Source organism: Schistocerca nitens, chromosome 11 (genome assembly GCF_023898315.1).
Source record: "Schistocerca nitens isolate TAMUIC-IGC-003100 chromosome 11, iqSchNite1.1, whole genome shotgun sequence".
Lineage (NCBI taxonomy): Eukaryota > Metazoa > Arthropoda > Insecta > Orthoptera > Acrididae > Schistocerca > Schistocerca nitens.
Window position 1 is genome coordinate 144,951,684 of NC_064624.1, and position 15,734 is coordinate 144,967,417.

At 41.5% G+C, this 15,734-nt stretch overlaps 1 protein-coding gene across 3 annotated transcripts in view; it reads right to left on the reverse strand.

The window, feature by feature from the left end:
- LOC126212958 (ankyrin repeat domain-containing protein 65-like) overlaps window positions 1-15,734 on the reverse strand; it is a 55,151-nt gene that overhangs the window by 37,350 nt on the left and 2,067 nt on the right. For 2 of the 3 annotated variants that reach the window (XM_049940486.1, XM_049940484.1), the window contains exons 2-3: window positions 3,250-3,384; window positions 3,080-3,127 (exon numbers count right to left, since the gene is read on the reverse strand). In XM_049940486.1, coding sequence (XP_049796443.1) covers window positions 3,080-3,127; window positions 3,250-3,337 — 136 coding nt within the window. In that variant the 5' untranslated portion in view covers window positions 3,338-3,384. The remainder of the gene's footprint in view (window positions 1-3,079; window positions 3,128-3,249; window positions 3,385-15,734) is intronic. The other variant, XM_049940485.1, reaches the window with a different exon arrangement.

Consider the following 15,734-nt stretch of genomic DNA (forward strand, 5'->3'; position numbering starts at 1 on the left):
GCAGGAAAGCTAGTCCCCCCTCCATCTACAACGACTGGGGATTTAGGTGTCCTTTTGCTGGGTACCAGGACACATCGGAATTGCGAGGAACGAAAGGACAGATCTGGCAGCCAAGAGGATTGTCTCGATTCTCAAGTATTACAGTGTGCCATCCTCCTGTATGCTATCACCTCGATGTTGAGCTTAAGAGTCTTGCATCTGTGGGAGGGTGAGTGGCTGGAGGAGACTTTGGTCCACAGAGAAAGCTCTGTTCTGGAGAACAGATGTAGCGTAGGTGCATAGGAAACACGACAGAACCCAGACGACAAGTGCTGCATTCCACTTGGTAATGTATGCAAGAGTTAAGAAGAATCAGGATACTTGTATAGAATTCTTCGGCCTAGGAAAAGCGTTCTACAGCGTGATATGACTAGAAATACTCGGAAATTTGGGTATACAATAATATGTATAGGAACACAAAAGAAGCTATAAGAACGGAAGACTATGAGAAAAGAGATGTGCTTAATGAGGGTGTAAGGTAGTGAAACGGTGTTTCCCCCCCACTGTCTAATCTGTACATTTAGGAAACCGTAATGAACATAAAAGACAAATGTAGGAGTTGGATTAACAGTCATGGTTATAAAGTGCCATGGGGAAGGTTCGCTTAAAACATTACTGTCAGTGAAGACCAGGAAGAATTATAATGTCTGTTGTATGGAATGGGGAGTCAAATGAATGCAAATATGTACTTAGTGTGAACAAATGAAAGATTAACGTAATGAAGAATACCAGAAATGAGATTAGCGTTAAATTAACGTCAAAGTCTGGGATCACAAAATAGATGAAGGAAATTTGCTTCCTTGAAAGCAAAATTACAGATGAAGGACAAAGTAAGGCGGATTTAAGAGGCAGACATACAGGGGGAAAGATGGCTTTCCTCCGTCGAAGGTGTCTACTACTACCAAACATAAGGAAAATATTTCTAAGATATTACGTCCTGGTATGAATTTTCAACATGGAACGTGATATAACCCATTCTACTCTGAAGGTAAGAGGTTGGTACAGGGAGGAAGTCGCGACAGTGCATCAGACTAGGCAGAAGGTAAATGACACAAACTGACCAGGTACATGAGATGCTCAAATGTCACTGACATTAGACTTGCAGTGTATTCCTACAACAACTAACTCCCAATATTTTACATGAAAGTTATGAGTCACCTGTCTGTAACCACTGGGTAACTCAACCAAATCATCCTTTCTTCAGAAATAAGCATCACATGATGTGGCAGTACATCATGTAAACAGCTGAAAACCTACTCTGGGGAACTAGATGGAATACATAGATTTCACTCATGTTTTAATGCAACACTTCACCACAGTATTTGTCTTATCAAAATGAAATACACCATCATATGAACTCATTAGAAAAACGTGCCCTACACAACTCTAATTGGATGTTATAAATGTGGAGAACCTCAAATTATTAAAATAATTAATTCATACAATCAAATGTATTGAATGCTGTGCAATTAGGAATAAAAATAATTTGGCTTTCAGAGGAATATTCCTATCTTTGTATTTGTGTATACCTTAGAGCGTTGACACAGAAATTGTTTTTCTGTAAATACCTTGTGTGATTTGACTAAAGCCTTTGTGCTGTTCAGCCTGCTATTAGCAATTATAAAATCAGTAACTCATCAGTTAACCGGCTAAAACCTTGTCTCATCACAGGAAGTTTCTGTGGCATCAGTACAAGGAGTTACATTTTTGTATAGCCCAGCGTCCCCTTATGCTTCGAATTTCTGGTAACAATCTGCACACAGCAGGCGTTAATTAGGTGTGAAATTAAATTAATGCTTACAGACGACACCAACGTGGTTACTTAAAATTTATGATCTACAGACATCAATTACGTCCCATTCTTGAATGACATTTTGTTTACCATGTGGTTCCTTTGAAACAGTGTACATATCAACTACATACTGCTACGAAAATGTAGACCAACTTGTAGTTACTTTCTGTAACGTACTGTTACAGAAAGTAAATAGCAATAATTTGATGGACATTCACTCAGATGACAATCGTAATAGGGAACATTACATATCTCACACTGTGAAGAGGTAACTCGACGGGTTTTGGTTTATTATTGATTTAGTAATGTTACTAACAAGAGAATCATAATGCTACTGGTATAGTTGTAGCATGTGCCACGTAACTGGTTCTTACAGGCATACCTGTCTTCCTAAAATAACCATTATTTCCAAGAAAATAGAAACTAGTATGTTGTTCAAAATAAATTGAAGGAGTAAGTGCTACAAGTCATCTATATAGATGGGAATACTTAACACTCCTTTAAAATTTACTGTTTGTGCCCATGTGAAGGTTCTATGGAACTCTGTTTTACATGAAAGCAAATGTTCAGCTGAACCACAATGATGACATCCACTATTAATTTAAAAATTCTGCCACTGATGAAGGGACACGTTGGAAGCAAACGTACCATAATTTTGAACCCATACCTCAATGAATTTAAACAGATAAGAAACAGGGATATAACGTAGTCAGCACAAGCATTACAGTTTCTGATGGGTACCTCCTGAGATGATTACCATTATCAGATTCGTGTTTTTAATTGGTTACATAAATATTGTGAACGTGAGAAGGTTTTTCTGTAGTCAATATAAATTTATGCAAGGCGGTGTACAATGTACTACCGTAATCCTGGAAGACATGTCAAATACCTGTATACCACGACTACTTATGTGAAATGATGCTGTTTAGCTTCGTCTATTCATGTCTTATATTGATCTAGATGGGACCACTAAACTTTTATGAAAATAATTCAGAAAAAGGGTATGATTACCACTCTCAAGGCCTACCAACACGTATGTAACACATATGTAAACTGTATTCCAACTCATACCGACTATAAAAGCAAAAGTAATAATATAGAAACTCAGTGAAGTTAGAGATTTTACACATAATAATCAAATCAGTTATTAAATCATCAAATAAGCCTAGCAATGAGATAAGTTTGTACTGCATGAATTTCTTGAACCATGAAAAGTTTCTGGAAGTAATGGAAAATAATGACACTTACCCTGATTGTCAGTTCCAAAGTGGTAGACTGTGAGTACAGGATCGAATCCTGAAACACAAATATACGAAATACGTAATGAACATATTGAATATGTTTTTCATTACCTACTAAAACTGGTTATTCATTATCATATACAGACTTACGTCAATTTACACAAGTAAAATCTTTACCTGTACTGGGATGAGAGTCGCTATAGTCGGCAGCTGTGAGTACTGCGACAAAAATAAAGATGAACCAACTAACGCTTCTGCGGAACATGACGTAAGGACAATGCTGTCAGGCCAAATAAACAACTGCTGGAGAATCTGTAAATTTATGAGTAAATATATCTCCACAGTTCATTTACTTTCAACAAACTGGATTGAAAATCTAAATTAATATAATAACCTAATTTGGATTACGATGGTTAATGGGGAGACCACACTAGGAGGTTCGAAAAATCCAGTTTTTATAATATAAATCGTTAAGCTACCTATCCAAGAATACTCTGTCAAAATTTCAAAGCAAAATTCGCATTCGTACAGAAGGAAATTCTTCCGATATAAGATTTATCAGGCGATGAATTACTGGAGAAATGTGTAGATGGCCACACACAAAATGCTAATGAAACTTTTAATTCCAGTATTTGGTGATTAGCTCCCAAACACTTGCACTCCGGACTAAAAGTGGTTGATTTGGCGTCGTATTTAGCAGCTGGCTTATTCAATGAAGGAAATTCATCCCTTCTGATGGCCATGAATGAGGCAGGAATTGTAGGAGACACGTAAAGCTTCAGTTATGCCGAACAAATGGGTAACCAGCGCGTATGCCGGCAGAATCGACGTAGTTCATTGAATCGAAGGAATGTCGGAAAGCTAGGAAAGCACTGCAGCAAGCGCAAAATGAAGCCTGTGAGGAAGAAGAATGATTACGATATGGCGCTGGAATCGCAGATCAATTGGTAAGCATTTTACACTATTGTTGACTTCCATGAATTTCCAGTTTCCAAGAACTGATTTCTCAAACGCGTTCATCTCTAAATGACTTTGTTCACATTTGCGTGCAGTCTAACTCAAAAAGTATTCAATCGATCATTATTAAATGTGATAGTATGATTGTGTATAAAACTACTAATTATATGAACCAACTTATGAGGAGATGTCATGATTTCACGGGTATTTTTCTTCGCCTAAATGGAGAAAAAAACGTGAAAATCACAGTAAATTGTTCCAACGCCTGCACAGTTTTTAATTTTCATTATTTTCACCTGCATTGAGGCTCATATTCTTACAAAATAAGTTAGTAATGTAAAATCAAATCCTATCTGATTTAAGATAAAAATCGGAATGGCTACACTGCACGTAATTGGAGAACTATACTCACAATCTTCAGCAGATATCACAGAGCAACTTTGTTATTTTGGCTGAAATTAATCAAAAAATTCACAAAAACTCACGGACTTCGAACATCGTCTGGCGATTAGACGTCACTTTTATAATACGTCTGTATGCGAGATTTCCACACTCCTACACATCCCTAGGTCCACTATTTGACATGTGATAGTGAGGTGGAAACGTGAAGCGCCAAATACAGCACAAAAGCGTACAGGCCGACCTCGTCTGTTGACTGACAGAGACTGCCGACAGTTGGAGAAGGTCGTAATGTGTAACAAGCAGACATCTATCCAGACGATCACACAGGAATTCCGAACTGCATCGGGATCCACTGTAACTACTATGACAGTTAGGCAGGAGGTGAGAAAACTTAGATTTCACGGTCGAGCGGCTGCTCGTAAGCCACACATAACGCAGGTAAATGTCAAACAATGCCGCGCTTGCTGTAAGGAGCGTAAACATTGGACGACTGAACAGTGGAAAAACGTTGCGTGGAGTGACGAATCACGGTACACAATGTGGCCAGCCGATGGCAGGTGTGGTTATCGAGAATGTCCAGTGATCGTCATCTGCCAGCGTATGTAGTGCTAACAGTAAAATTCGGAGGCGGTGGTGTTATGGTGTGGTCGTGTTTTTCATGGAGGGAGCTTGCACCCCTTGTTTTTTGCGTGGTACTATCACAGCACAGGCCTATATTGATATTTTAAGCATCTCATTGCTTCTCACTGTTAGAGAGCAATTCGGTGATGACTATTGCATCTTTCAAAACGATCGAGCACCTGTTCATAATGCAGAGTCTAAGGCGGCAGTAGAAGACAATAACATCCCTGTAACGGACTGTCCTGCACAGAGTCATGATATGGGTCCTATGGAACACCTTTGGGATGTTTTGGAGGACCGACATCATGCCAGGTATCACCGAAAAACATCGATATCTCTCTTCAGTGCAGCACTCCATGAAGAATGTGCTGCCATTCCCCAAGAAACCTTCCACCACCTGATTGAACGTATGCCCGAGTGTGGAAGCTGTCATCAAGGCAAAGGGTGAGCCAACACCATATTATATTCCAGCATTAGTGATGGAGAGGCCACGACCTTGTAAGTTATTTTCAGCCAGGTGTCCGAATACTTTTGATCACATTGTGTATTTTCAAGGTCAAAATGTTACATGAGTCATCTCGCATATATTAAGAGAAAATGAGGCACTCCCTCATACATCACTCACTCACTGTCTTTATGTACAACAAAGCATTTGCACAGCATTACACAGAATGTTACCAGTTTCCTGTATAGTGGTAAAGTCAAAACCAGTTCACAATAATTGTACAAATCGCACCAGTTGTGTAAGTGGACTGTGTCAAGAATGCGAGAGAAGAGCACTGGCAGAGATACCAACATTCTGGTACATTTTGAAAACTACGGAGTACACGAGGTCTTGTCCAGGCTGGAGTTTAGGGACGTTCATCAGTCTGTTAGTGAAGTACTGGTGCAGGAAAGAGAGAAGAAGGTAGCGCGCGTTTAGAGAAAGCTGGTTTCTGGTACCAGAGAGCAGAGAAGGGAACAGTCGGCAAAGTGCGGTCAGCTACGACAAAAGGCTGCAAATACAGGAGGGTCTGCTCTGCATGGCGACTGCGTCACAAGAGGGCGACACTTCAGAGTCCTCTGATCCACAAGACGCGCACAGTGGCAACATGTGACCCCCTTTCTCAAGCTTCCAAAATGGCTGTGGGGTACATTCAGCAGAGGAATGAAATCGTACCCTGTGAACGGATTTTTCTAGATAGAGCCCCATATGCTATGCAGGGTTCTATATCTACATCTACATCTACGTGATTACTCAGCTACTCACAATAAAGTGCCTGGCAGAGGGTTCAATGAATCACCTTCAAGATGTCTCTCTACCGTTCCACTCTCGAATGGTGCGCGGGAAAAACTAGTACTTAAATTTTTCTGTTGGAGCCCTAATTTCTCTTGTTTTATAGTCATGATCATTTCTCCCTAGGTAGATGGGTGCCAACAGAATGTTTTCGTAATCGGAGGAAAAAACCTGATGATTGAAATTTCATAAGAAGATCACATTGCGACGAAAAACATTTTTGTTCTAATGATTCCCACTCCAATTCACATATCATTTCCGTGGCACTATCTCCCCTATTTCGCGATAATATAAAACGGGCAGCCCTTCTTTGAACTTTTCAGGTGTCATCCGTCAGTACCACATGATGGGGATCCCACACCGCACAGCAATACTCCAGAATAGGGCGGACAAGCGTGGTGTAAGCAGTCTCTTTAGAAGACCTGTTGGGCCTTCTAAGTGTTCTGCCAACGAATCGCAGTCTCTGGTTTGCTCTACCCACAACCTTATCTATGTGTTCGTTCCAATTTAGGTTATTTGTAATTGTAATCCCTAAGCATTTAATTGAATTTGCAGCCTTCAGATTTGTGTGAGTCATCGCGTAATCGAAATTTAGCGGATTTCTTTTAGTACCCACGAGAATAACTTCACAGTTTTGTTTATTCAGTGTCGATTCCCATTTTCCGCACCACACGGATATCTTATCTAAATCATTTTGCAATTCGGTATGGTCATCTGATGACATTGTAAGACAATAAACGATAGCATCTTCTGCAAAGATCCTAAGACGGCTACTCAATTTGTCTCCTATGTCGTTAATTGTTCTTGTTGTTGTTGTGGTCTTCAGTCCTGAGACTGGTTTGATGCAGCTCTCCATGCTACTCTATCCTGTGCAAGCTTCTTCATCTCCCAGTACCTACGGCAACCTACATCCTTCTGAATCTGCTTTGTGTATTGATCTCTTGGTCTCCCTCTCCAATTTTTACCCTCCACACTGCCCTCCAATGCTAAATTTGTGATACCTTGATGCCTCAAAACATGTCCTACCAACCGATCCCTTCTTCTAGTCAAGTTGTGCCACAAACTTCTCTTCTCCCCAATCCTGTTCAATACCGCCTCATCAGTTACGTGATATACCCACCTTATCTTCAGCATTCTTCTGTAGCACCACATTTCGAAAGCTTCTATTCTCTTCTTGTCCAAACTGGTTATCGTCCATGTTTCACTTCCATACATGGCTACACTCCATACAAATACTTTCAGAAACGACTTCCTGACACTTAAATCTATACTCGATGTTAACAAATTTCTCTTCTTCAGAAACGATTTCCTTGCCATTGCCAGTCTACATTTTATATCCTCTCTACTTCGACCGTCATCAGTTATTTTACTCCCTAAATAGCAAAACTCCTTTACTACTTTAAGTGTCTCATTTCCTAATCTAATCCCCACAGCATCACCCGATTTAATTTGACTACATTCCATTATCCTCGTTTTGCTTTTGTTGATGTTCATCTTATATCCTCCTTTCAAGACACTGTCCATTCCGTTCAACTGCTCTTCCAAGTCCTTTGCTGTCTCTGACAGAATTACAATGTCATCGGCGAACCGTTAAGTTTTTATTTCTTCTCCATGGATTTTAATACCTACTCCGAATTTTTCTTTTGTTTCCTTTACTGCTTGCTCAATATACAGATTGAATAACATCGGGGAGAGGCTACAACCCTGTCTCACTCCTTTCCCAACCACTGCTTCCCCTTCATGCCCCTCAACTCTTATAACTGCCATCTGGTTTTTGAACAAATTGTAAATAGCATTTCACTCCTTGTATTTTACCCCTGCCACCTTGCCGGCCGAAGTGGCCGTGCGGTTAAAGGCGCTGCAGTCTGGAACCGCAAGACCGCTACGGTCGCAGGTTCGATTCCTGCCTCGGGCATGGATGTTTGTGATGTCCTTAGGTTAGTTAGGTTTAACTAGTTCTAAGTTCTAGGGGACTAATGGCCTCAGCAGTTGAGTCCCATAGTGCTTAGAGCCATTTGAACACCCTGCCACCTTCAGAATTTGAAAGTGGGTATTCCAGTTAACGTTGTCAAAAGTTTTCTCTAAGTCTACAAATGCTAGAAACATAGGTTTGCCTTTTCTTAATCTTTCTTCTAAGATAAGTCGTAAGGTTAGTATTGCCTCACGTGTTCCAACATTTCTACGGAATCGAAACGGATCTTCCCCGAGGTCCGCTTCTACCAGTTTTTCCATTCGTCTGTAAAGAATTCGCGTTAGTATTTTGCAGCTGTGACTTATTAAACTGATAGTTCGGTAATTTTCACATCTGGCAACACCTGCTTTCTTTGGGATTGGAATTATTATATTCTGCTTGAAGTCTGTGGGTATTTCGCCTGTCTCATACATCTTGCTCACCAGATGGTAGAGTTTTGTCATGACTGGCTCTCCCAAGGCCATCAGTAGTTCTAATGGAATGTTGTCTACTCCCGGGGCCTTGTTTCGACTCAGGTCTTTCAGTGCTCTGTCAAACTCTTCACGCAGTATCTTATCTACCATTTCATCTTCATCTACATCCTCTTTCATTTCCATAATATTGTCCTCAAGTACATCGCCCTTGTATAAACCCTCTATATACTCCTTCCACCTTTCTGCCTTCCCTTCTTTGCTTAGAACTGGGTTGCCGTCTGAGCTCTTGATATTCATACAAGTGGTTCTCTTCTCTCCAAAGGTCTCTTTAATTTTCCTGTAGGCAGTATCTATCTTACCCCTAGTGAGACAAGCCTCTACATCCTTACATTTGTCCTCTAGCCATCCCTGCTTAGCCATTTTGCACTTCCTGTCGATCTCATTTTTGAGACGTTTGTATTCCTTTTTGCCTGCTTAATTTACTGCATTTTTATATTTTCTCCTTTCATCAATTAAATTCAATATTTCTTCTGTTACCCAAGGATTTCTATTAGCGCTCGTCTTTTTACCTACTTGATCGTCTGCTGCCTTCACTACTTCATCCCTCAGAGCTACCCATTCTTCTTCTACTGTATTTCTTTCCCCCATTCCTGTCAATTGTTCCCTTATGCTCTCCCTGAAACTCTCTACAACCTCTGGTTCTTTCAGTTTATCCAGGTCCCATCTCCTTAAATTCCCACCTTTTTACAGTTTCTTCAGTTTCAATCTGCAGTTCATAACCAATAGATTGTGGTCAGAATCCACATCTGCCCCTGGAAATGTCTTACAATTTAAAACCTGGTTCCTAAATCTCTGTCTTACCATTATATAATCTATCTGATACCTTTTAGTATCTCCAGGATTCTTCCAGGTATACAACCTTCTTTTATGATTCTTGAACCAAGTGTTAGCTATGATTAAGTTATGCTCTGTGCAAAATTCTACAAGGCGGCTTCCTCTTTCATTTCTTCCCCCCAATCCATATTCACCTACTATGTTTCCTTCTCTCCCTTTTCCTACTGACGAATTCCAGTCACCCATGACTATTAAATTTTCGTCTCCTTTCACTACCTGAATAATTTCTTTTATCTCGTCATACATTTCATCAATTTCTTCATCATCTGCAGAACTAGTTGGCATATAAACTTGTACTACTGTAGTAGGCATGGGCTTTGTGTCTATCTTGGCCACAATAATGCGTTCACTATGCTGTTTGTAGTAGCTAACCTGCACTCCTATTTTTTTATTCATTATTAAACTTACTCCTGCATTACCCCTATTTGATTTTGTATTTATAACCCTGTAATCACCTGACCAAAAGTCTTGTTCCTCCTGCCACCGAACTTCACTAATTCCCTCTATATCTAACTTTAACCTATCCATTTCCCTTTTGAAATTTTCTAATGTACCTGCCCGATTAAGGGATCTGACATTCCACGCTCCGATCCGTAGAATGCCAGTTTTCTTTCTCCTGATAGCGACGTCCTCAGGAGTAGTCCCCGCCCGGAGATCCGAATGGGGGACTATTTTACCTCCGGAATATTTTACCCAAGAGGACTCCATCATCATTTAATCATACAGTAAATCTGCATGTCCTCGGGAAAAATTACGGCCGTAGTTTCCCCTTGCTCTCAGCCGTTCGCAGTACCAGCACAGCAAGGCCGTTTTGGTTAATGTTACAAGGCCAGATCAGTCAATCATCCAGACTGTTGCCCCTGCAACTACTGAAAAGGCTGCTGCGCCTCTTCAGGAACCACATGTTTGTCTGGCCTCTCAACAGATACCCCTCCGTTGTGGTTGCACCTATGGTACGGCCATCTGTATCGCCGAGGCACGCAAGCCTCCCCACCAACGGCAAGGTCCATGGTTCATGGGGGAACTGTCGTTAATACAGATCAGAAACAGTAGAGTGCCTATAACACTTCCTTGGGGAACGCCGGATATTACTTCTGTTTTACTCGATGTCTTTCCGTCTGTTACTACAAACTGTGAGCTTTCTGACAGGAAATCACGAATCAAGTCGCACAACTCAGGAGATATTCCATAGGCATGGTTGGAAGAAGCTTGTGAGGAACGGTGTCGAAAGCCTTCTGGAAATCTAATAATAGGAATCCCCCGCCGACAGCACTTATTACTTCGTGAGTAAAAAGACCTAGTTGTGTTTTAAAAGAACGATATTTTCTGAGTCCTTGCTGATTATGTGTCAATAGATAGTTTTCTTCTCGGTGCTTCATAATGTTTGGATGTACTGGTTGGTCACATAGGAACTGCAAGAACTCATGCTAGTTTCCAGGACAGCAGCTCAGCTATATGCGTAACAGAAAATGTAAAGTATAGATACAGGGTGACTAACATAAAATTTGCACCGAAAATATTGCGGAGATGGAAAGTGCTATTGATGCGCAGTTATCACAGAACGTACAGGTAGTCAGGGCTCCGTATTGTTGGCCAATAAACAGTTTGTAATAATATTTGTAAAGTGTATTTTTTGTGCAAAGGTACACTTTTTGAATGGAACAATGCTTACTGTCTTTAAGAAACTAAAAATAGTGTAAATTATAATGTTGGTTGGTTTGTTGCAGGATTCTAGTGCAAGCTGCTTACAATATAAATACTTTGTAAAGTTGCCACACTGTCACTTGTACAATACCTGTGGTAGTACACACTAAAGGACAACGTAAATGCATGCACTAGTTATGTGGATCCTGGGCAGTAACGAGGTAACTGACCATCACAAGTTGTGTTCACAATGACCACCAGTAGCGGCAGCACACGTTTGCTATCTGATATGGAGCGACTGCTGCACACATGCTAGCATTTCGTCGAACATCTCCGAGCAGTGTGCAGTTATGACTCGTTGCGTATCATCAAGTGTAGTCGGTATGTCCTTGCAGACAGCGTCATTCAGCTTTCCCCACAGAAAAAAGTCTACAGGCATCAAATCTGGAAAATGGGGCAGCTAACGTACTGGTCCTCGCCATCCAATCCAACGTTTTGGAAACAATTTGTGAAGACACGCCGTAATACTCCACGCACTATGTAGTGCACAGCGGTCATATTGGTAACACAGGTTCCTCCTTGGGCGCAGAGGAAAGCCTTCTAGTATCTGTGGGAGATGGTTTGTTAGGAGGCTGTGATAGTTGTGCGCATTGATTGTTCTATCTATGAAACTCATGCCTATGATTTGATGGTTTACTATCCCACAGCAAATGTTTACACTCCATGGGCACTGATGTTCCACCCAAGGAAGCCAATGCGGATTGTCAACATACCAATAGTGCACGTTTTCACCGTTTACCTGGCTTCACCACGAAAGAAGACACATGAAACATCTGGAGTACTAGTCGTAATGCTTATGTACAGAAGTTAACACGATTCTTATAATTGTTTCCATGGAGCTCTTGACTGAGGTAGATGTAATGGGGATGGAATTTACGCTGATGGAGAATGTGTAGGGCACTTGCCTGACTCGTGCCACTTCCACAATCGATTGCACAGGAGGTACTGTGTTGATCAACTGCAACAACAGCAAGAAAATTAATTTCCCCCCATCTGTCATCACTTGTTTCATTCTGTTGCGTTCCATAGTTGTTACACTATCATTTTCACACAATTGATTGAGAAGATGGGCGAGATTGGGCTCCTGCCGCATGCACCGATAAATCCCATTGTACACACATGAGATACTGTTTAGACTGTCACTTAGTAACTCATAGCAGTGCACTCAAGGAACACACAAGTACACTGTAAACCAACGTAACAACATCGATCTAACAACAATGCAGGTTGAATGGCACAAAGAAGTGTCAGTGTGGAAACTTTTCACAATGTCATATCCCATAAGTGGCTCGCACTAGACTTCTGCAGCAAACAGCACTGAAATTCTAGTTTACCCCATTTTTAGTTTGTTACTGGCAGTAAGATTTGTTTCATTTGAAAAATTACAGGTACAGAAAATACAGTTTCTAAGTATTATTACAATCTGTGTATTGACTAACAGTACGAGACTCTGGCTTCCAATTCATTCTGTGAAAACTGCACGTCAATATCACATCCCATTTCCTTAATATTTGCAGTGGAAGTTTGAGATGGTTCACCCTGCAGTCGCCATACAGAGCACCACAACATACAAATCAAGAGAAGAAAATGGTTTCAAGCCCTTGACATGTAGGCCACACAGTATTATATGTGTGTTGTGGGAGTATTATCAGCTTGTTTTGTCATCACGTTTAATAGGGGCTACAAGTCTGGGGAGGTTGAAATACATAGAGAAGGGAATGCTAGAGAAAGGGGCAGATGGGGATGGATGGAGATAAAGAGGGATGGAAAGAGAGATGGAGCACCAAGAGATGAATAATGAGAGCTTTATAGCGTAAACTCACGAATCCAGTCACAGATGATACTCCACAGGTATGTAATTTTATTAGAAGCTGGTTGTGAGGAACGGTGTCAAAAGCTATCTGTAGGCCTAGAATTATGGAATCAACTACAGGTCCTCTGTCGATAGCAGTAATTACTTTGTGTGGACAAAAAGCCAGTAGGTTTCCATAAGAAAGATATTTCCTGACTCAGTGTTGTCCATGTGCCGATGATTCAAGGTACTTTATAAAGTTGGATCAGCCTGTATATTCCAAAATCTTACTGACTATAATGTCTGTGATATGGGTGTACAGTTTAGAGGATCAGTTGTATGTCACTGTTCCCACAATTTCACTTGAAAACCTGTATGGCACATATATTGCATACATCTCTGCCTGCACACTGTCTTCATCCATCTCCTCCTCACCCCTCTGTCTGTCTGTCCAGTCCTATGCCCTCATCATTTTCCATCTTACAACTACTCACCTACACTATCCATCTGGCTCCTGCAACCCCTGTCTCAGTTCATCTCATTCTCCCTCTACCTCTGATTATCTCCTCTATTTTCTCTCTCTACATTTCCTCCTCCTCCCTCTCACTCTGTCCATCTTCTCCATCCCCTCTCTCCATTTTCTCCTTTCCCTTTTCTCACTGTCCACATCCTCCTCCCCACTTTGTCCATAGCCTTTCCATCACTCTCCCTCTCCATCTCTTCCTGCCTCCAATCTGTTATTCCATCTAAATCTGCCCCCTCTATATATCCATTTCCTCTTGCACCCTCTCCCTTTGCATCTCCCATCCTTCCCTATCCACTTCCTCCTGGCCTCTTTCACTTATCAATCTCCTCCTGCCACCGTTTCTCTTTCCATTATCTCCTACACCTCTCTACCTTTCTGTCCTCCTCTTCTCCAAACCCATCTCTTCTTCACTGACCTCTGTGGCCGAGCGGTTCTAGGCGCTTCAGTCTGGAACCATGCAGCTGATACAGTCGCAGGTTCGAATCATGCCTTGGGCATTGATGGGTGTGATGTTCTTAGGTTAGTTAGGTTTAAGTAGTGCTAAGTCTACAGGACTGATAACCAGATATTAAGTCCCATAGTGCTTAGAGCCATTTTGAACCATCTCTTCTTCCCTACATTTTTTCCTCTCCTCCTGCCCATCTCTCCTACCCATCTCCTCCTATCCCCCACTCATCTACCCCAGCCACCTCTCCTAATTCATCTTCTACTCCCGGCCACTCAGTGTTCACCTCCTCCCACTCCCATCTCTCTTTATGTCTTCTCCTACTCCTTCTCTCTCGGTCCATCGCCTCCTATCATCTCCCCCTGCCTCCACTTACCGTCCATCATTTCCTGGTCCCTCCCTCAGTCCATCCCCTCCTCTATCCATTTACAAATTCCCCAGCCATGCCCACCCACATATGTAGCCATTACTAAACATGTCGGTAAAGCAGGCTGATAATATTCCCACAACAAACATATTGTGGATTGCAGCTTACACATCAGGGACTTGAAACCAATCAGTGCCCCTGATGTCATGCAAAGAAAATCGATAAACCAGGTCAGTTCTACTTGATCCCAACACGCTGTTGTTCAGTACAGCCTACCCACTGTAAAACCATTTTGTACAGTCGATTAGTAGGCATCACAGCAAAGCAGGTTCCTAAGACCAGCCACCTCTATATGAACACAACATGCCTATTATATGGAGCAGCTGATATGGCATGAGCCGTCAAAATACGATATGGTCCATATTCCCACTCCTATCGACCTGGAAGGCTACAAGACAAGCAGTGATGATGCTCATACAGTCATGTAGTTTGTTTGTTTCTCATATTTCGGTGAAATATGAGAAACATAAACATAAGTTTTTCATATTAGGTGCATTGTTTGCTACCTACTGCCAGGAACTCCATATGACCGACATCTGCAGTCATTCGTCCCGTGAGACAGTAGAATGGGGCGCTCTGCGAAACTCACAGACTTCGAATGTGGCCAGGTCATTAGGTGTCACTTGTGTCATACGTCTGCACGCGAGATTTCCACAATCCTAAATATCACTAGGTCCACTATTTCCAATGTGATACAGCACAAAAGCGTACAGGCCGATCTCGTCTGTTGACTGACAGAGAGCGCCTACAGTTGAAGAGGGTCGTAATCTGCCCAGACCATCATACAGGAATTCCAAACTGCAATAGGATCCACGGCAAGTACTATGACTTAGGTGGGCGGTGAGAAAACCCGGGTCTCGTGGTCGAGCGGCTGCACATAAGCCAAGCATCACGCTCGCAAAACTGTACGAGGTTAAAGTAAAGCACGATTTCTATTTATCTTGTTGTTACTGGTCTGTTGAATCTAATAAAACATGACCCAGACGTCTATCTGCAGTGGAACGTCCAGAGAAGGCAAGGTTGTTGTACAAGTAAATTTGTTTACTTTTCATTAAGAATGTAGAAACGTTTATGTCATTGTTGGTTACCATTAATGAGTTGTTTCAGTCGTTCCCTAACCTTTACACTAGTTTTCTGTACTGTTCAATCAAAGAACACAATAAGAACAGTGTATTTAAGTAAAACCATATAGTAACCGTTGTAGTTTGTAGATTATTTCTGAAATAAGGATGC